Below are 22,631 nucleotides of genomic sequence, written 5' to 3'. Positions count from 1 at the left end.
AAACGGCGTTTCCATGTGCTGCTCTGGTTTGCCAGAAGTGGCTTTGTCATGCTGGCCACATGACCCGGAAGCTATACGCCTGCTCCCTCGGCCAATAATGTGAGATGAGCGCGCAACCCCAGAGTCGGTCACGACTGGACCTAATGGTCAGGGGTCCCTTTACCTTTACCTTTACTAATTACATAGCACTGTACTGGCATTATAACTGAGGAGCATGCAATGATGTTTGGATAACAAGCATTCATAAGGCTGAGATTTGTTATAATGGAGATCCTGTAAATTAAGAGAAGCTGTGTTCAAAGGCTCTTTAAGAGCAGTCGTGTGTTTCCCATAGACATCTGATTGGCTACGGAGAGAACAGAATAGTGGACTAGATGGGCCCCTGGCCTGATCCAGAAGGATCATCTTATATTTTTAATTCAAGTAGTCACAATTCCTGGAGAAAGCCAATGTCTAAGAGGAGTTTAGATTATGTGTGGGTTAAACATGGCTCAATGTATTAAATGCTAACAATAAAGGAAAAGCAATAAGCAATCCCTTATGTTGCTCTGCTTGGTACATCCTTTAGGTAAGCATAGCTTCTGATAGATAGCTCAGTAGGTAGGGCATGAGACACTTGATATCAGGGTCGTGGGTTTGAGCCCCACATGAGCAAAAGATTGAGCCCCACATGAGCAGGGGGTTGGACTACATGACCCACGCAATCCCTTCCAATTCTATGATTCTATAAGGAGCACTGTCTCAAAGGCACCAGTTCTTTGGACAGATTATAAAGAACGTGTTTGCACACAGTGGGAAGGTGAGAAGCCCCACAGCCTCCAGATATTCCAAACTGAAACATTAGAAATGGATAAATGTGGAACTAAATGTTTGTCCCCCAGTGCATTGTGTTGTTGTTGTTCCTCAGAGTCATTATTCTTTACCTAACAAAGGACAATGGGTTTTCCTTCAATAAGCTATTATGACCAATAGGTGTCACTGTTTTCCCACAGAAATAAATTTGCAGTTGAAATTGAACTGTAAGTGCCATAGTGAAGATAATGGGGAAAAGCCTAGCTTTGGGTGGGGGAAGGCAATGCTTGGTTTATTTTTTAAAAAGTATAGATTGCTTATCAAACCAAATTGTTCCCAAAACGGTTTACAAAACGGTTTACATATATACAAAAAGCTAAACCACAGTGCAGTGTTATAACTAGATGAAAAACCAGACCTTTTAAATGAAGAACTGCTAAACTCAGAAGAAACTGACATGAGTGTGGCAAGAGAGAGAGAGAGAGAAAAAAACAGACTAGTTGCTAAAAAGCAGCAGTAAAAAGATTGATTTTTAAGGCCTGTTTAAAAAGGATGGAGCAAAAGGATGGAGGCTTTCTAACTTCATATAGAATTGAGTTCTAAATTGTGAGGCCACAGCAAAGAAGTCCCTGCTCCATGAGCACAACAGCCTAAGTATCTTTACAGGTGGGCACCTAAGTGGGGCACCCGAAGCAGATTTTAAGGCGGGGAACGAGGTCCTTTAAGTATAAGCTGGGTCTCAAACTATTTAGGGCCTTAAATGTCATCGCCAGCACTTTCAATCATGCTCAGACACTGGTATAATATGGGTGTAATGCGCTCCAGCTTCCCAGCCACATCCTGTGGGTGGACAGTTATATTTTGCACCAATTGAAGTTTCTGAACCATTTTTAAAGGCAGTCCCAGGTCTTTGTAATGTCTTTGTCGTTAACATGCCATTTTTACTCTTGATTGTTTGTTGATCTACTGTTCTACTAAGCTGCATTTATACTCCCTGATTGTGACATTGTGCTATCCATTCCAGCCTTTCCGTTCCAGACCTGACACCCAACGTTGGCCTCTTCTGGTACTTCTTTGCTGAAATGTTCGAGCACTTCAGCCTCTTTTTCGTGTGCGTCTTTCAGATCAACGTCTTCTTTTATACTATTCCCTTGTCGGTGAAACTAAAGTAAGTAGACTCTTTTACTCTTGCCTCTTTCTTTGTTGCTGCTGCTGCGTCCTCAGTTTCTGCTGGCCGGGGGTGTTAATTTTTAATGCTGCTGACAAAAGCTTTTGCTGCGCAAGGTAGTGTAAAACCATCACCAGGAGTGATCAGTGTTCTCTTCTGGAGGGGCTCCTATTGCTCACTTTAGCTTGGCTAATCCTTGTTGAACATCGCTATTATTCTTTTAACTGAAGCTTGGTTTAACATAATGCTGTGCATGTAAGAGGAAAATGTGCTGCATTCCGCATAGCTGGCTTCATGTTTCAGCCAGAACCTTCAACTGTTATCCATGGTGCTCGTCTGGACCATGAAGCCATGGCATGCTTACACAGCGCATGCAATCCAATTTAAATGAGATGGAGCAAACATACGTAAGTTTTTCTTACATGCCTGGTGCCGTGCTTACAACTGAGCCTTATTCGTTGTATAAAAGGGATTCTGCATAGAACAGCAGAATTATTCAGTGTTGAGTTTGATGTTTTAATTTAACTCTTTTATACCTCCTGAGGAATAATGGTGTACTTAGGGTTGAGAGTGCTGTGTAGCTCAAAATAGGACCTCCTTCCCCTGGCAAATGCAAATTAAACAAAGTGTCATAAATGTTGCTTTGTATGCATTATTTATTTATTAGAAATGTTGTGTCTTTCAAATATTTTCAAGCTACAGAGGACGGAAAAGATATGAAAGTATGGACGAGGTTTCATGTGTTGCAAACTGTTGCTACAAAACTATACACAAACTGTTTCATCTTTTAACTTCATTTATTGTTATTATTTAGGTATCTGTATGCCTTTCAGGGCTACACAGCCCCTCTCAAGTGGGTGGTTTGCAATAAAAAAAATAAGATATTAAAATAAGACTTTCATAATAACAGTTCAATCTAAAAATCAGAGTAGTTATATTATGCTTAAGAGCCTAGACTGTTCAGAGTTGTTCAGCTCATGAATGTGCCACTTTGCCAATCCATTTCATGCATCTTACGAAAGTATCTTGCTTGCAAAATAAGTAAGCTGTCTCTGAGGCGCTATCAAAGCATTGCCATGTTGTGTGTTGGTGCGCTGGCCGTCGGTGACTAATGTTTTGTATTTGCAAACCCGATTAAACAATCCCCCTCTCCTCCCTCGCACATTTCCAGGGGTTCTCTCAACCCCCCCACCCCAGCCAATTTGGTGGGATGGAGGGTACATGTGGGGGTAGAAGATGGAAACCCCACTGTGTAGGTGGAAGTCCTTATGCGGGGCTTCCGCTGATGGGACTCAGCTGTGTATTTTAGCTGTATAAGCTCTGAAAATGAAAGCTATGAGAGCAAACTTGAGATATCACTATATGTACATAGTTGTGCAAAGTCACTGTGGTGTATCAAAATATATTTTTACTTGTCCTTGGAAGACCTGGGTTAAAATACCCTGGCCTCAGCTGTGAAATTAGCTTGGTAGCCTCGTTATCTCACAGGGTGGTTGTGAAGATAAAATGCATAGAAGCCTAGAAGCTTCCATAATTAAGTTGCAGTCTTGGGAGATCCATTTTGTCCTTCTTGGTTGGAGTCATGCCACATTCTGCCTGTCCCATGTGCTTGCAAAGCTAAGAATAGCATGGAAAGGATTCATGTGACCCCATGTTGTGACTGCAGTGTGGTGGCACAGTAGTCTCTCTCAGTCTGAAGGCACCATCGTCTGCCCCTTTCACACCATGATTTCACTTCCCAGCAACTGTGATCGGTCTGACCTTGCCAAGATACTTCAAACTAGTTTAATATCTCCTTTCCTCGTCAACTATAGCCACGACGCATACTATAGGCCCAATCTCACGTGAAGTTATGCTGAAAAGTGTGCATGCACACGAAAGGTCATACCTATGACAAACTTAGCTGGTCTCTAAGGTGCTACTGGAAGGATTTTTTAATTTTGTTTTGACTACGTCAGACCAACATGGCTACCTACCTGAAAAGGGATGAGATTGCCGTTCAGTTTGTAGGCATCATCTTTGCCCTGTCACAGTCAGAAGGCAGCCATACTTCAGCCTGCTTCTTGCACAAGGACTCCCAGCATGATGCATGGGAGATAGAGCAATGGAGCTGGGCCATGCCATGAATCTTAGCGGGTGGCCTTGGGCAAGTCTCTTGGCCTAAGTTAGCTTACAGATCACCCGGCTTGCAATTTATTATAAGAATAAATTGGGACAGCTACATTCACGCCACTCCTGAGTTCCATCTTTCCTCCAGAGAGCTCAAGGTGACATACGTGGCTCTCTTCCTCTCCATTTTATTCTCCCGACAACCCTGTAAAGTAGATAAGACCGTGAGAGTGGCTTTCAGTCAAATTAGGGATAAGAAAATGTTCTGTCAAGGCAAGGATTGCTCATTGTCCTGTAGAATGTTCTCCTTCCACTCTGTTTCCCCTAAATACGTTCTAGGGGTTCCTTCAACCCTCTGGAGAAGATTTGGAGATGGCACATAACACTCATTGGTGGAGGAAAGGGAGGGGATCTGCCTTTGCACAAGCAGAAATCCTTGTGCAAATATGTGGAATACTGTTCAATGACTAACCCAAGGTCACCCAGTGAGCTTCATGGCTGAGCAGGGATTTGAACCCTCATCTCCCAGGTCCTACTCGAAGACTTTAGCTGCTACGCCACACTGGTGCAGCAGTCAGAGCTTCGTGCATTGGAAGGGTACAGCATAAGAGTTTGCCCCTCTCTCAGATTCTATCGCTAAACTCTCAAGTTGTGGTGTAGGTCTTTCCGCAAACATGCACTCTGCTGCCTCTGTCGTTGTCTACACCCAATGCTGTCCACCGTGTTTCCTTATGCTACCAAACCTGTACTCCTGTTGAGTGCATATGATGTCATCTAATGAAATATGGTGGCAATACGGCAAAATCTCATAGCTAGACTGTATATATCACAGGTGGGGCTAAACTATGTCTGAATGCTGGAAGAAGGAGGGGGACAGATTTTGTATTTTAAATATTCCTGGTGGCAGGGAGCACAAAGCACAGAAGGCTAGGCTCCATCCTGACATGGCAGATTTCCCCAGGCAAAGAGTTTTGATGCAGGGAGTATTCCAACATTTGATTTCTGCCCCAGTGTGAAATGGTGCTATCCCTGTCTAAAGGTTTTAATTTTGCTCTTGGAAGGCCAGCTGGTTAGACTGATAGAGCAGCAACCTCTACCGTTACTGAAGCATCTACACCATCCAGTTATTTACAGTCTGTTTTGGTTTTTTTCTAGGGAGCACCCCATCTTCTTCATGTTTGTTCAACTTGCCATAATTTCCATCTTCAAGTCCTACCCAACTGTGGGAGACATTGCCCTTTACATGGCCTTCCTTCCACTCTGGAGCCACCTGTATCAGTGTAAGTGATTTGCATTTTATTCTTTCCCCTCCGCCATCCCTAATCTGCTCATTTTTGCCCACCTTGGAAAAGCCATTAGTGACTGCCATTCCTTGTTGGAAAGTGAGCGTAAAGTAGCATTTAAAACGACAGAGGAATGATTCAGCCAAAGTTCTAAGACCCTTTGATTTCAATAAGAGAGAACCAAGCACATGCTTATCTTTCCCAGTGAAATCAATGGAATTAAAAAGTGATTTGTTTATGCTGATCTAAAATTGGACCGGAGTGTGTGTGTGTGTGTGTGTGTGTGTGTGTGTGTGTGTTGCAACTCGGAGCTCTGGCATTTCATCGTTCTGGCTGTTCAGCTGCAGTTGCAGTTGACACTTGCTGTTTTTCTTTCTCCCTCCCTGTATGTGTGCAGACTGAGAATAAATCATTCTTCAAGATGACTTTAATTGCCTGCTGTGGTGACGTTGACAAAGTCTAGTGATCCAGCCTCCTTTCACGACAGGAAGCATTTGTTTTTCTTCCTGGAGTGACTTGCTTGGGGGCAGGTTTTGTAATCTCAGGCATTCAGCTGTGGCTGACTGTTTTGGATTAAGAATTTAACCTGTTTCTTTTTTAGTTCACTTTTGAGTTCAGCCTGGATACGCAAGCAATTCTGGTAGGATCAAGTATCATGACATCTACTGATAATTAGTTTCATCAGAATGCATAAAAAGAATTTTCAAAACTCCCCCCCCCACCCTGGTTTTACTTTAAAAATGTTTAAACTGGCTTTGTCAGTGAATCGCCTTGGGAACATTTTTTTGGTAAAAGGCGCTATGTCGATACCAGAAGCAAGTAAGTAAATTGAAACACTTCACCAACAACCAATATTAGTTATGGGAATTGTCTTGTGCTGGCATAGCTAGTGTGTCTGAAAAGTAAAAAAGGAAATGCTCTGCAAAAGCTATACAAAATGTTTCATTGTATTTTAAGACGGGATAAGTTCTGTCCAAATTTAGCTTTCCATTTAGTCCCCATCTTTATTTATCTTCCAGTGTTATTGCTTAGACTTTTTGTATGTTGCACCTGCTCAAATAAAATATGTGGAAGCGATGGGGAAATGAGTGCAGAATAAGCCTGTCAAAGCTTTCATGTGACACAGGAATTGCAGTTAATTATTTATTCTAACTAGAGGGATTTCTATAGCAGCTGTCTCTGGAACAACCCTCTAAATTAGTATCTGCCACCCCATTGTAGTTGGTATGGTACAATGCCAAGGACTCATTAGTATACCAGCTAACCACTTTTAATGACGCCTCTGCTTTTCATTGCAGTCCTCCGGAATGTCTTCATCCTTTCCTGTGTGCTCATTGTCTGCTCCCTGCTCTTCCCGGTTTTATGGCATCTCTGGATTTATGCAGGAAGTGCCAACTCAAATTTTTATTACGCCATCACTTTGACATTCAACGTAGGACAGGTTAGTAAAACAAGGTGGTGGGTTGAGGTTTAAGTAGCCCTCTTAAGTTCCTTGCAACAGATTTTGTACTGGACACAGAAATCAAATATCATAGGAATCTTGGCATTACAGCAATAGGCTAGAAAGTGTGTGTGCACGCATGTGTGTGTGCACACGCGCATGTGTAATATCTAGTGAAATCTCCAGAGTCGGAGGTGTGTGTGTAAGATTTCATTGTTAAGTTGCCTCACACAGTTCCATGCCTGTCCCATGGGCTGGAGCTTAGTTGGAGAATATCTCCTTTGCACACAGAAGGTCCCAGATTCAATCCTCAGCATCTCCAGGTAAAGTCTGGAGGGACACCTGTCTTAAATCCTCAAGAGTTGCTGCCTGTGCCAGTTTTGACAATACTGAGCTAAGTGGACTGATGGTCTGTATCAGCATGAAGCTACTTCCTAAATTCCTATATAATGCCTGGAATACATTTTAAAACAATATAGTCAAGTATGCTCAGTTTGCATAATTTATTCATGTTATCTTGGCACATATTTTATGTTTAGTGCAGACAGGGCTGCCTAGCTAGCATCTTATCTTTGAAAAGCAATTTGTCAAAATGTGTTCATGTTGTGCGTTTTGTCCTGCATCTCCTGTCTCTCTTTTGGTCCCAGATCTATACGGCATAAGGTTTGCTCAGAGAACAAAAATGGGGAAGTATAACTGCAGGATCTTGTTATCTGAATGCTTATTCTTGTACATTCTGATTTGGGGCTTTGGCAGCTTAGAAAGGCAGTGGCTTTCACTTGTTATAGGTGGATTTTTCGATTTGGCTCGCAAGCTCCCTGGACCCATCTGCTCTTATCTGGCTCACCACATTTCACTGTGCAGCCAGGAGTGCTCCACTATTACTAAAAGTTGGGTCACCAGGAATGGGAGAGGGCACCGCAGCAATCTTGCAATTGCTTCAGATCTCCTTCTTAGCTGTATTGCTCAGTGTGCTGGAGTGACACAGCTATCAGAGGCTCCGAATTTCCTTTGCATTAAGCAGATTTTGCTGTGAACTAGTAGGGAGCGGGGAATTACAGATGTGACTGTGGACCTCCCATGATTGGTGCATCCTTGCATGGTATATAAGCTAATGCCAAAGGGGTGTCACACAGTCATCTTTTGTTCTTCTTGTGCTCAGTACGTCAAGGTAATAATCCACTTCAGTGGAGATTTTGGCTTCTAGACTAGGTCTCCTGTGCCTAGTTACTCCATCTGTCTACTTTAATTGTATATTTCATCATATGAAGCAACGCCCCTCTCCAAATTTCATCGTTACATCTATTTCTGTTCCAGCAAAAACAATTAAATTTCTCCCTGTTGCTGATCTCCTGTTTGCTTCAATATGATTTCTTGCAAAACAGATTGGTTTGATCTTTCTCCTGAAAGGTATTAAATGCTCATTTTAATATTAAAAGGGACATATGGTTGCTTTGTCAATCTCTGGGATTGGCAAGTTGGTCATTTGCACTGAGCTTTCTTCTAACTTGGGCTTGCTTAGGGAAAAAAGTGACAAATTAAAGAAATTAGAATAATAATTGTTGTGAGTGTTCAGTACAAAGGCAGAGGAGATCATTAGAAATAGATCACTTTCAGTAACTTCAGTGGAGAGCAATAGGCCCTGAGATACTTATCCAAACCGCAACTTTAAGGATATGGGTTAGTTAGTGAAACAACCATTTTCGGCAGTCCCTAACAGATTTGTAAATACAGTAGTACCTCGGTTTACTAACGTAATCCGTTCCAGATGTCCGTTCTTAAACCAAAACCATTCTTAAACCGAGGCGCGCTTTCCCTTATGAGGCCTTCTGCCGCCGGTGCCCTTCCACCATTCGGATTCCGTTCTTAGACCGAGGTAAAGTTCGCAAACCGGGACACTACTTCCGGTTTTGCAGAGTTCGTAAACCGAATACCATAGTTCCTAAACAGGGCTGTTCTTAAACTGAGGTATGGTACCACTGTACCCAGATAATTATATACATACTCTGATCAACCTGGTCATCTGGTAAATTAAATTTAATTGAACTGCATATTGTATGCATGAATCTTGTCAATACCAGTATTTAGTGACTTGCTGTCTGATAACTTTTATACTAGAATTTCTAACTTGAAAAGACAAAAATGGCTGTGCCCCTCCTTCCCTAAACTGCCTATGACATAGGCTAAAAAAACCGCAAGATTGCAAAGATACCATTTATTGTCTTTATAACTGACTTGTTGGTCTCTAGTGGTTCTTGCTTTGCATGCAAGAAGTTCTGGGTTTGAATCCCAGATGGGACCTTGAATTGGAGAAAAAAGGGTCTACACTTTTAGAATTGGTCCCTAGAATCTTCATTTGTGTGAGGAAAGGCTCCTACTTAAAACCCTGGAGATCTGTTGCCAGTCAGTGCACATGCTACAAAGCTATAAGAGAGCTTCCCATGGTCATTGCAAAGATAGCTAGCGGGTTTCTTAACAAATTAAAACAGAAGTGCTATGAGGACCAGTATGAGCCTGCAGGCTGGACAGAAGTATTAGGGAAGCTGTGCATTCCCAAATCCTATTGCAAGAGTCATAGTTCGTTTTTGCCACTATTCTGCATCTCCTCTAGCAGCCTGAGTCTAGATATGCTTCTGCAGTTCAGTGGGGATATTTTCCAAGGAATTTGGAACCTTGGATTTCAGCCTAACCTGCAGTCCTTCCCTTTGTTCAGTATGTCTAAGGCAGGGTTTCCCAAACTTGGGTCTCCAGTTGTTTTTGGACTACAATTCCCATCATCCCTGACCACTTGTACTGTATCAACCTCCCATCAACCTCTGGGGGTCAATATTGACCACTTTGGGAAACCCTGATATATGCAGAAGGCTCCAGGTTTCCACGCAGAAGGTCCAGGTTCCATCCTGGCATCTCTAGGTAGCGCTGGGAGAGTTCCCAGCACAAAACCCTGAAATGCCACCATCAGTCTGCAGAAACAGCACTAAAGTAGATGGACCAGTGCTCTGACCCGCGATAAGGCAGCTTGCTATGAAGAATTTTGTGAGCTTTCAGCTGCAGTCTGGAGTTGTGCAGTCCACTCTGGTTTATCATCTCATCTGCTGTTTGTGTAAACTAGTTCAGAGTGTTAGGTTTCGATGTGGGGAATTCAAGTTCAAATCCCCATTCAGAGTCACTCCACACTGTATGTGGCACTGTTTGACTGTGACCACTTTAGCCCTTCACCGCTTGTCCCTAAAGTTTCTGGGAATCCACATCTCCTCTTCATCTTTTGAGTTTAACTATGGAAGACCTGCAGTATATAAATATGGAGTGAGTTAGAGCTGGATTTATTTAGGTCATGGATGGGAACTTATAGCTCCCATCAGCCCCAGCCAGCATGACCTCGGGGAGCGGGGTCCCGGGTCCCCATTCCTGTCTTAGTGCATGAATGTTTATGTTTAAAAGTGTACCTTGGAAATTGCAAGCTTTTTAGGTCCTCTTGGTTTCTTTTGGTTGAGTACTGTAGATGGTTTTCTGCACAGATGGTTACTTTCAGTCTCTTTCATGCAGAGTGACAGGTGTGCTGTCTTTTTGAATATTAATTGCAAGACGAAGAAATGGGTCAAAATGAAATGCTCCAGGGGTCAGGTGCACAGAACACTGGAAGCCATTAAAACATTTGCTGTTGTGTTGGAGAAATATAAGGTGCCTATGTTCTGAACGCAGATAACTGTGGGGGACACAGTTCTGTCCTGTCCACTCCCCAAGCTCGCAGCCTTCATGCTTCTTTTGCTGGGTGTGGATGGTAGCAGCCAACTGTAGCAGAAAGGATTAGTGAAAAGAGTGCTGATAATTTTTTTATATTTTTTAAAAATTGCTAGGATATGTTGGCTGAACGCATACATGGTTTCTATGAGACCTTGCACTCTCAGAAACTATGATGTGACAATATATTTATTCATAGAATCATAGAGTTGGAAGGGATTCACGGGTCATCTAGTCCAACCCTCTGCAATGCAGGAATCTCAGCTAAAGCAGCCATGACAGATGGCCATCCAATCTCTGCTTAAAAACCTCCAAGGAAAGAGAGTCCACAACCTCTTATGGGAGTCTTTTCCACTGCCAAACAACTCTTCCTGTCAGAAAGTTTTTCTGAATGTTTAGTTGGAATTTCCTTTCTTGTAGCTTGAAGCCATTGGTTTTAGTCCTACCCTCCAAGGAGGAGAAAATAAGCTTGCTCCATTCTCCATGTGACAGCCCTTTAGATATTTGAAGGTGGCTATTATATCTTCTCTCAGTCTCCTTTTCCAGACCGAACACACCCAGCACCTTCAAGTGCTCCTTGTAAGGCTTAGTTTCCGACCCTTGATCATCTTGGTTGCCCTCCTCTGTACACCTTCCAGCTTGTCAACATCCTTCTTAAATTGTGGTGCCCAGAATTGGACACAGAATTCCAGGTGTGGCTATTCTTGAGTAGCTTTATCACCCTTTTGTTATTGGTAATGTTTTTATGGTTTAAAAGCCTTACTGCTATGCAGGTTGGCTTGTGTCTATAATAGTTCAGTGAATATAAACCAAATAAACATTGATAGTGTTCGACAGTGCCTGATCATATGCTAAAGTACAGAATGTCTTGGTCTGGAAGTGCAGCCATTTTGTTCCGAATGAATCAGGTGTCACTCCTGCATGTGTTTTCTTCTCTTCCCCTGCAGATCTTGCTCATCTCAGACTATTTCTACGCCTTCCTGCAGAGGGAGTACTACCTCACTCATGGAATCTACTTAATTCGAAAAGACAGGACAGACCCCATGCTGGTTCTCAAATAAAGTTGGCATCTGATGCGACTGCGGGAACAGACAACGGATGATACTTGGGGTGGGGTGGGGAGATACCTTTTTTTTTGCATATGGTGAACGGGCTCCTGTTTGGGGAATATCCAATTTAGTGCTGGTACAAAGCGTGATGCAGAGAGCATGAGAATGGTTGAGAAGCCCACCTGGGTAGCCCACAGCCGCTTCAGAATCTTCTTGTCACCGCTGTGAATGCCACTCATCAGTTCTGGATAATTCCTCGGGACTTGGTGAAATGCATTTGAAATGACACCAAGGAGGGGTCTTGCATCCAGGCAAGTGACAAGGCCCATGGGTGGTGATTTTTTAATATTATTATTTCTTGGGGAAACTCCTGGGAATTTTCTCCTTGGGGAAAGGAATAACTTCAGCAAGCGTTTATTTGGTTCCTCTTGCTGCTCTGCTTCCATTGCTTGAATTGGCAGCTCACCTGCCTGATGTACAGGGATCCTTGTGCCCTTGGGAGAGAATGGGCAGCTACTCTTGGACACTTACTCTCCTTGCACTGATACTGGAAACTGGGAGGCCCCAAATGTTCTGTGTACAGTTTTATGCTCCGGACAAATGGTCAGTTTGATGTGCATCAGAGTGGAGCTGCCATTGGAACCAGCCTGGGAGACATGGAGATTTGCATTCCGCTGCTTGTAACCCAAGAATTCGGAGGACGTTTGAAGGAATGGCCAGGTGGATCAAACTTGTTCACTTTTCTTTAACGGGGAAACACTATGGAAATGCAAATGAATTGTTCACGTGCAATCTTAGGAAAATGAAAATTAAGAGTTACGGAAAACCCAAAGCGAATGCATTATTGACCAGAGAGGTCATGGTTGGGCTACATAATCCATTCAGCTTTTAAGATTCATAGGAAAATTATTCTTCCCATTTCTTCCCAACCCTACCTCCTCTCTTTTTTGGAGCATGATACACACTCTTAGATCTCTAAGATTTGAGGCCAGAAAGCACAAAAGTGGGAGCACTGTGAATGGAATGTTTGGGCCCAACAGTAGTTATAACCATTACATATTCTACCCAAAGTGTTACTGTTTTAGTAGGAGAAGCAGTAAATTGTGACTGTATTAGAAAAGCAGCTATGCAAAAATGGCTACCCCACCCCACCCGCTTTTAATGCTTGTGTGTTGAGTTGGTTCACTTCCCTTCAGTAACCAAGAGACAGGTATTTTTGTTTGGAGATGGCTGGCATTTTTAACTCTTCTAACCCAGCACAGCTACGGCTAGTTTCTCTGACATGTTAATTTTACCAGCGGAGTGGTTCCCTCACCGGGTAGCCAAATGAGACCCAGCCAAACTCCTAAAGCCCAGAAGAGGCCCACCTTGATAACTATAAGCAGAAGAAATTAATTTTAGACCCACTGAATCTGTAATTTATTGCCCTCTGTAATTTTTTTAATTTTATTTTTTGCAAAGTTGCTCTACAGGCTATAGCTTCCTTTCTCTTACAGTGTATTAAAGCAATCTTTCAGAAGGGATTTTTTTAAAAATAAAAATAAAAAAAGCTTGCCTTATTAAATTGCACTTTTAGTGATTTTCTAGAACGGGTAGGGAAGTTCAGACCCAGGGGCCTTCTTGGAATGCATCTTCGAATTCTGATGAGCAAGCGGTATTGTCTGGATGGAAGATAGAGGTGTGTGAAACTAGCCTACCTTACAAAGGCAAAATTTATATTCATTGTTCTGTCCACTTTTTGCCTGTAGCCCCACCCACCCCAAGGTTGCCAAGAAAGGAGTGTGACCTCTGGCTGAAAAGGGTCCTCCCACCCCTAATCTAGAAGAGAGTGACTTTTACCTAGGCAGGACTTCCAGGACATAACCTTGTCTCAAGGCAGTGCATGGAGACTACGGTACTTGATGGGTATTGAAGGGCTTTCAGAGGAAGACTTTCTTTCAGCTCAACTGTACAGGTAGGTTGGGGGCACAGTGTAACTCAAGCAATATTCCGACGACATTTCCACTCCTGACTTGTGTGTGCTCCCTGTACTGCCTGTTGGATCTGGTCTCGTTCTCTCCCTCTTTCAGGGTTCATCTGAATTTAGGGCACTTAATATTTTGGGTTTGTCCATCAGTTAGCAGGGAGTGTCACCACAAAGTAATTCCTGATGCTTTGGCGGGAGGGCCTTACAGTGGCAGTAGGGAAGGCTAGCTACCTTTATTTCCCCCCTTTTGTCTCCCCCTACACACCTTAAAAAAATAAAAAAAGCCACCGACTCTCAGCAGCTTGGACAGGATTACAAGAGAGCTCTTACCATAGTTGTCAACTTCCGGATTGGAAAATAAGGGATCAGGCACCTCACCCAGCGGCGCGGCACCGGAAGTCGCTTCTGCGCATGTCTGGACATGCGCAGAAGCGATTTCCGGTGCCCAGACATGGGCAGAGCTGCACCGGAAGTCGGTTCTGCGCATGCCCGGGCATGCGCAGAGGCAATTTCCAGGAACGCTTGGCAAGTGAGTGAGCAGCCAGCCGCTGAGCAAGGCGTTTTACCGGGCGGCGGCTGGCTGCTCGCCCACTCGTGGCGTGGGGGGGGGGCACAGAGTGGAGCCTCCCTGGCCAGCAGGGAGGGAGAGGAGCTGCTTCCTTTGAAATCCGGGGAAATTATGGGATATCTAATGATCCGGGATAGCAGCAGGAAACGGATTGAATTAAGGGAGTTTTCCGCAAAAAACGGGAGGGTTGACAGCTATGGCTCTTCCCTTCCTTCCTGAAAAGATGCAAGCAGAGGTGGATTTAGGGAAGCATGACTGGTGCAGTCGCACTGGGTGCAGATTGCCACCAGGGGCACCGCAACTATGATTGGCAACGGAGCGTGAGAGGTGAAGGGGCTCCGAATTTTGGCATCGCACAGGCTCCCGCTGAAATTTGAGACCCCAAGAGCCGCCATTGATGCAAGCATGTATGATGAACACTTCTAAAAGTTGAAAGCGGTTAGAAGCTCCCTCACCCCACCCCTGCCCTTGTGCCTCCTAAATGACCACCTTCCAATATGCCACCAGTAAACAAGGTGATGAATTGAAGGTTGGCTGTTTCAACCCTCCCCTACCATCCTTATGTTTGTGCTTACTCAGTGCATGCACCCAAGTTGGGGTGCAGGATCCTGTACCGGATCCAGCTCGCCCACCATTTTCTTGCATGCACCTCCACTCCATGAGCATTTGGTTCACTTCTGTTGCAGGTAAGATGTCTGGCTTTTGCAGCACTCTTGTCACTATTAAAGAACCTGCCAGGGATACGCAGCCTGACCAAGGTTCAGAAAATGGCAGAGTCACAGCGGTTTAAACACCGTGCATTGTGGGGCAGGCATCTTTACAGCCGTTTTTGTGTCTTACCAAGGCATTTTATAAAGGTTTCCTATTGGCCGCTCGTGTGAAAGAATTCAAGGATATTGCAAGGATGTAGCTTTTTCTGGTTTGGATAAAATTGGGGGGGGGGGTTCAGGTTCCTGTTTTAACCAGCCATTTACCGAGGGTATGTTTTGCAACACAAGGTGGATTGATGCCTCCCTGGTTGAGCCAGTTTCCCAAAAGAAATATATCAATTTCAGCACTTAACAGCAATGGAAGATGATAGACGGGGGAGGGAGCCTCTGTGAGTGTTGCATGTGTTTGTGATGCACTACTGCTGCATCTGTTTGATGCACCACTCTGTGTGTGTGTGTGTGTGAAAAAGAGAGGCTGAGAGGCCACATTCAAACCATACATTTATCTCTGGTTTTGTAATCTCTGGTTTGCTCAGTGTAGTGCTCTTCTCAAGGCATGATCACTTGTCCCATAGTCTGCGAGAACAGTGGACTACATTACAGGGTTGTCGTAAGGCAGGCATGACCAAACTTGGCCCTCCGGCGGTTTGGGGACTACAATTCTCATCTTCCCTAACCACTGGTTCTGTTAGCTAGGGATGATGGGAGTTGTAGTCCCAAAACAGCTGATGAAGTGTGCATGCACATGAAAGCTCATACCAAAATTAAAACTTAGTTGGTCTTTAAGGTGCTACTGAAGGATTTTTTTTATTTTGTTTCGACTCAGACCAACACGGCTACCTATCTGTAACTAGACCTTTGGGAGCAATATGGGAATTGCAAGAACTAATGACACTGTGTGCCTACTTTTTGAACCAAAGGTCAAAAATAATAAAATATAGGGGTAGTGATAAAGATGGCCCACCTTACAGGGTTTGGCATAAAGGTTGCTGGGATATGTGACATGCTTTAACCAACGTAAAAGTGAAACATAAATACTATTATAGAGCTGTGGTTAAAAACTATTAAAAAAAAACACATTTGGTTCTGCGCAGCTGTTGAACACCCCCGATTGTCAGTGATGCTTCAGGATGTCGCAGTCCACCAAACAAAATGGATGTCCTTCATTTGAGACAACGCGGTCCAAATGTATCACTTATTTAGGGGAAAGCAGAAGCTGGCAGAGCAGTCTGTGCCATGTGTCAGCATTACCTGAGAGCGTTTGGCTTTCAAAATGGCTGCCTTGTCTGAAGACTTGAGCCCTTGGTTGCAAACGGGAAAACTGATCAATTGACAGAAAGATTACCGTGGTCTGCAATGCAGTTCATTTCCCTCTCAGCAGGTCTGCCCCTTTCACTTATGGGCGTTTTAAGGATTCATGCTGTCTTTGTAAACTGGAGAAAGATTATTTTTTATTTTTTTAAAAAACACTTTTGCATGCTGCTGGCAGCACAAGAGCTGCTCTCTGCTTCCCAGTGACCGCTGCCTCAGGTGCATTATTCTATTTAGGACTGAGAGTGGAGTGAGTGTTGGGTCTAATGGTATTTATATTATTTGCAGGACGTAAGAGATAATTGGAAGCTGACATTGGACGTGTGCACATGTAATGGTTGGTCGAGTGTGTCCGTCCTTACCCAAGGGCTATTAAAACCTTTTAGCTAAATGTAATTAATGTAACGTAATATCTTCCCCCTGCTTTAGCTCGGTGGTGTCCTGATTCTAGAGTTTCTCTCCCCATCCCCCTCGTTTTCATCCTCTTAAATCCTAATCTGGGCTGGCATGCAGAAGCCCTGGAGCTGCAGCGTCTTGGCACTGAGCGGTTGCCATGGCATCAACCATTTTGTTTCCCATGTGAATCGCGTAGAATAATTTGAGGCTTGCACTTGTCCTTCTCCAATGCAGGTGGCCATTTTTGCAGAGGGCCAATAACTTGCTAGGCTGTGACAGGGAAATAAAGCAGCAGAGACTGCACACATACCCCCGCAAGAAGTGAAAAAGGAGGTTTGTTTAGGGGGGAGAGGAAAAGAGAAAGAGAAATGGCTGTGTTAGAACAAGAGGAAGAGGCAAGTCAAGAAGCAGGAGAACATTTGGTATGGATTTGGTACAGAATTATAGGGCAGGTTTTAGACCCAACTGGACCTGCTGCTTACCAACCTGGATCATAACCAATGCTATGGCTGGATGGCAAGCAGCTGGCAATCTTCCTTTCAGAGCATCTATTGCTGACCTCAGCACAGTTTGTGAATGGCAGGAGCTGAATCTGGACCTGGATTCCTAACGACTGTACTATCACGCCATCCCAAATTAGTTTGGGTCCATAAGCTCAGGACAGGTCAAACTCAGGCTTCCTAGCAAGGGCTATGAGAAGTAGCAATGTACTGAATTGGGATGACTTTTTAACAGGGAAGGGTTTGTTCTAATAATGAGATTGCTTTCCTACACATGGAAGGATCTGTACAGCAGGCTGTCAAGCTGGCAGGCTGTAAAAGCTATACAGCGTGAATAAATTGGTGCCAGCAACCATGGGGAAGTGGTTTCTGCCTGCACCGAGGAGGATCAAAGTGTTGCTGAGCTATTTTCTCACAGAACGGAAGGCATGATTGCACAAAGTGGGGGGGGGGGAGCTGGTGTGTTCAGAGGCCCCCATCCAGATAGGAGCTACATTGCTTCCCTGTACGACTGATACTATCAAATTCTGTTCGAAGATCTTAATTGTAAACCTGTTGCTGGTCGACAGGCTGCTCTCAGCAGTTTTTCTTGTGGGCGTGATGTATTTTGCGAATCTTCTCAAGGAAAGAAGTTGGCATTTGGCAGCGAATTCAGTCTTAACCTTTGTCAGCATATTTCTAACCTTTATGGCTGCAAATGTAGGCTTTATAGGGTATTTGCAATTGCGGGTGAATTCTAAAAAGCCAGGAGGAGTTCCGGGGTGTGTGTGTGTGGCTCTCTGCATTACTCGCTGGTCCCATGAGAAGCAAAAGTAGAATAAATGGTGCAAAGTGACCATTTGCATCACTTATACTAATAATTTATTATTTATACCCCACCCATCTGGCTGGGTTTCCCCAGCCACTCTGGGTGGCTTCCAACAAAATATTTAAAATGCAATTAAACATCAAACATTAAAAACTTCCCTAAACAGGGCTGCCTTCAGATGTCCTCTAAAAGTCAAGGAAATAAACAACTACCCGACATCTGATGGGAGGGTGTTCTACAAGGTGGGTGCCACTACTGAGAAGGCCCTCATGGTGTTGAGACCTTTGAGCCTATGCAGAATGTATAGTTACGCTTTCAACATGAGCTAAAGCATGTAGCCTGGCTTCTCATAGATCTCCCAATAGCAGCAACTGTGAACTTGAAGGCAAGTTTCAAAGATACAGGATTCATAAATATGTGACACAAGACCTCATAGGTCTCATGTATCACACTGCTCTCATGAGAAGATCTCCTTTGGGAGCTTTCTATATTTACAGGAGCAATGCCTAACTTAGCACTACCAAGTCTGTTGCTGCATTTCTCTTCCTTTAAGAGATCTAAAGTTCAGCTTTGCCTCTTCTGCGTGGTCTTACTGGTACCTGTGCAGAATAGCACATTTCTTCTCACTTTCTGCTTTGCTCCTGTGGCAAAGGGAGTGAAATTTTTAGTGGCACCAAACAGCTCGTTTTCATTTTTTGTGCCCTTTCTGAGCACTTGAAAGGGCTAATAGTCGAAGAGGTTTACAGTAGCCAGTGAAGAAGAGAAGAGGAGGAGTTTGGATTTGATATCCCGCTTTATCACTACCCGAAGGAGTCTCAAAGCGGCTAACATTCTCCTTTCCCTTCCTCCCCCACAACAAACCCTCTGTGAGGTGAGTGGGGCTGAGAGACTTCAAAGAAGTGTGACTAGCCCAAGGTCACCCAGCAGCTGCATGTGGAGGAGCAGAGACGCGAACCCGGTTCCCCAGATTACGAGTCTACCGCTCTCAACCACTACACCACACTGGCTCTGCCTCCTCATCACTGCAGTAGCACTCATGAACAAGAACTACATTACAGCTTGGTTCCTTGGGGTACTGAGGAAGTCCTCCAGGCTCCTATGAGTCTCAACCAGCAGGGCTAAGGGCAAGGGATGTTGGGAGTTATAGTCACAGAGGTTCCCAATCCCTAGACCAGTCATCCCCAAACTGCAGCTCTCCAGATGTTTTGGCCTACAACTCCCATGATCCCTAGCTAACAGGACCAGTGGTTGGGGAAGATGGGAATTGTAGTCCAAAACATCTGGAGGGCCGAAGTTTGGGGGTGCCTGCGTTAGACAGCCGGGGCTGGAAAGGGGTTAGTTTAACCTCCCACTTGCTAGTAAAACTGAATTACTGTGTCATGATATGATGTAGGTCTAAACAGTGTGTCACTGACTTGAAAAGTTTGGAAAGCTCTACTCTAGGTCTACACCAATGCACAGAGGTTTGTGCACATGTTCCATTTACAGCTCCATTTACACTGCAGAACTAGGTCCAGCATATCCGTGGAAGTATGTGGCACAAGGACACAAGCAGAGAATAGGCGTGCTGTCACGACTCCTCGCCGCCAGCTCCTTTCAGTCTGACTGTATGGGACGTCTGAGATTGGGGCAGGTGAAATCTACTGCTCTGACAACAAGACACAATTTTAACTTATCTTTATTTATATAGTTATTTGTATAGATTCAACTGGGTGGGGATTTTTTCCTGTCATACACACACACGTTTTTGGTATCATAAATTTAAAAAAAGAGGGGGGGGGAAGCAATATAAATCAGTACATTCCTTGAGTGAATGGTCTGCTTGCCACAATGGGACAAAGAAAATAAGAAAAAGAAAGGAAAAGAAACTCGTGCATGCAAGAAAGGAGAGGGGCTGGCTTTTAAAAACGAAACGAAAACAATCCTAAAAAGGCAAGTATAAATATCAACAGAGACACAGCACAGGGTACGGCAGATCTGTGAAAATTAAGCTAATTCCACGCTCACCTCTACTACGTTTTAAAGTGCAAAGAAGCTTGGGCTTGGCTTGTTTTTTTTTTTTTAAACCTACATAATACAAGCAAATTATATTCCCCCGTCGTGCTTACAAAATAAAATAAGTCTAAGAGATATACATTATACACAGTCCTGTAGAAGACGCCTACATCTACTCTGTAGCACCAAGAATTGATATGCAAGTAATTAAAAACGCAAGAGCAGTGGTAGTTGTTTGTTTTTGTTTGTTTGCCTTCAGATTTCTGGCCCTTTAATAAAAGTTCAGCAGATAAGCCCCTCCCCTTGCTGTAGCGGTGGCGTTGTTCTTCCTCCGCCTGCCACAAGCTCCATCAATTTGGCATTGGACTAAGAAAAAAGGACATGATGACAACAGACAGAAAAGGAGACAGAGAAAGCGCACGCAGCGGGGAAGGAAGGGGGACGCAACGAGTGTTCCACATGGGGGGGGGTCAAGGGCAAGGAAGTAGAGACTTGTGGGTCACGCAATCATACACACACGGAACTAGCTTGGTCTGTTGCACTGCAAAGGTGGAGGCACACCAGTTGCTTTTTGTGCTGCTCCCGAGCCACAGGCCTCTGTCTGCACTGGTGTGCCAGGGGGGGCGGGGGGAGTGTTGGAGAGGCAGGGATGTCAATGCAACAGTTTCTGGAGTCAGTCCTCTGGTGCAGATAGGCGCTCAGTAGCCAAAGGTCTCCTGCGAGGCGTAGACCATGTAGAGGAAGCCGTCTTCGTCCTTCTCTTGCTCATAGATCTCAGAGATAGGGGTGGAAACGCTCACCATGCTGTGCTGGTTCACCAACAGGAAGAAGGCCTGGGTGGGATTCAGCTGCAGCCGGCGACTGGTGGAGAGGGGCAGAAGGAAGTTCAGGATTAATCAATTTATTCAATTTCTGTGCCACCCTTCATCCGAGGGTCACAGGGCGGTTTACAGTAGAACACCACAAAAACACACAAACCAAAATAATAACATACCCGAGCACATCAAACACACAGCTTAAAGCAGGCTTCCCCAAACTGCGGCCCTCCAGATGTTTTGGCCTACAACTCCCATGATCCCTAGCTAACAAGACCAGTGGTTGGGGAAGATGGGAATTGTAGTCCAAAACATCTAGAAGGCCGAAGTTTGGGGATGCTTGCCTTAAAGGGTCATAGGTTGTTTAACTAGCCAAAGGCTTGGGAGAAGAGGAATGATTTGGCCTGGTACCCAAGGATATGTAATGAAGGCATCTGGCGGGCCTCCCTGGGGAGAGCATTCCACAAGTGCGGGGCCACTGCAGAAAAGGCCTGCTCTCGTGTTGCCACCCTCTGTGTCCCTCGTACAGAGGGCACATAAAGAAGGGCCTCAGATGATGATCACAGGGTCCAGGTCACTTCATATGAGGAGATGTGGTCCTTGAGGTATTGCAGTACTGAGCCGTTTACGCTTTATAGGTCAAAACTAGCAATTTGAATTGGGCCCGGAAACTAAATTGGCTGCCAGTGCAATTAGGCCAGGATCGGCATAAAATGCTCAAACTGTCTTCCCTCGGTGGGCAACTTGGCTTCTGAATTCTGTACCGGCTAAACTTTCCGAACCGTCTTCAGTGGCAGCCCCATTTATAATATGCTGCCGTAATCTAACCTAGAAGCAGTTACTTCAGCAGAGCTAGCAGGCGGACCTGCACAGTGGAATCCAATTCACAGTGGAATCCAATTCACAGTGGAATCCAATTCACAGTGGAATCCAATTCACAGTGGAATCCAATTCACAGTGGAATCCAATTCACTTATTTGTTCAGACCCAAAGATGCCACAAATAGCTCAGGAGAGAGAGATGGCATCTTTTGGTGGCAAACCTGGTCAGCATCTGGAGTGCCTGCAGATCTGATTATGGTATAGATTCAGGGAAACACCCTTTCTGCCTCCCCTAAGCAGCGGCACTTCCTGCTGTGCCTTCGGCTCATTAAGTCAGTGCATGATGAGAAGCCACGCTGCATCCTTTGCAGCTGCCCCCCATCACCCTTCCAATTCATAGGACTGCCCTATCCCCATGTCCTACTTTAGGAAGCTAGTTAGAAGGGCAAGGAAGGGCAAGCTGTTCCCATGCCCAAAAAATAACCCTTGATTTGCACTGTCAGGAGTAGATCATAGCTGGCTGCTTTGAGGGCTTTCACTTACCGGATTATTTTTACCAATTCACTCATGTTGACATGGTCAGGGACTAGGAATTTGGTCTTATCCAGCACAGGCAGCTGCTTCTCCCCCTTGTATCTTTCAATAATGACCTGACGAGAGAGAAATGGATGAAGTCAGGGTTCTTCTTACCCACGACAGCCCTTAAGGAGGCAGCCTTTCAAGCGGCAAACAAACCCAAGGATGTGAAGATAATGAAAAACCAAGAACCAAACCACATCAAAGCTTTCCCCAAATGGTACCTTGAAGTCAGGAGTGGCTTCTGTCTGGTTTTACAAGAACCCCTTTTGAAAGCTGTACTATAATCAACAAATTGAATGCTGACTCCACGTTCGGCCTTGCCCCTCTCTCCTTCAGACTGCTTGTCCCCACCCTCTTAAAACTTTTTTTAAAACGATAGCCTGAGAATTCAGTCATTAGCATGTTTGTTCCACATCTTATTTGTAAAAGCAGACAAATGAAAAGTTAAGAAGAAAATGATTTCCATGATCTTGGACGAAAGCCAGCATTATTATTATTATTATTATTAAGTGTTTTATTGGCTCGTTCACTGCTCAAATTATATATGCCTGTCCAGAGCCTTAGCATCAGTGAGAATTC

The 22,631-nt window shown here is 44.4% G+C and overlaps 2 protein-coding genes across 2 annotated transcripts in view; one reads left to right on the top strand and one right to left on the bottom strand.

Moving 5' to 3' along the window:
- Positions 1-13,147, top strand: part of PIGU (phosphatidylinositol glycan anchor biosynthesis class U) — a 35,340-nt gene extending 22,193 nt beyond the window's left edge. Inside the window, exons 9-12 of the mRNA XM_035123274.3 lie at positions 1,817-1,960; positions 5,225-5,349; positions 6,651-6,793; positions 11,482-13,147. Of these exons, the coding sequence (XP_034979165.1) occupies positions 1,817-1,960; positions 5,225-5,349; positions 6,651-6,793; positions 11,482-11,595 (526 nt within the window). The 3' untranslated portion in view covers positions 11,596-13,147. The remainder of the gene's footprint in view (positions 1-1,816; positions 1,961-5,224; positions 5,350-6,650; positions 6,794-11,481) is intronic.
- A 6,357-nt stretch (positions 13,148-19,504) lies between these two features.
- The window catches only part of MAP1LC3A (microtubule associated protein 1 light chain 3 alpha), a 43,735-nt gene continuing 40,608 nt past the window's right edge, over positions 19,505-22,631 (bottom strand). Inside the window, exons 3-4 of the mRNA XM_035122112.3 lie at positions 22,017-22,123; positions 19,505-20,698 (exon numbers count right to left, since the gene is read on the bottom strand). Of these exons, the coding sequence (XP_034978003.2) occupies positions 20,536-20,698; positions 22,017-22,123 (270 nt within the window). The 3' untranslated portion in view covers positions 19,505-20,535. The remainder of the gene's footprint in view (positions 20,699-22,016; positions 22,124-22,631) is intronic.

This window comes from Zootoca vivipara, chromosome 7 (genome assembly GCF_965207765.1).
Source record: "Zootoca vivipara chromosome 7, rZooViv2.hap1.1, whole genome shotgun sequence".
NCBI lineage: Eukaryota > Metazoa > Chordata > Lepidosauria > Squamata > Lacertidae > Zootoca > Zootoca vivipara.
This window is presented reverse-complemented; position numbering and strand designations above follow the sequence as displayed.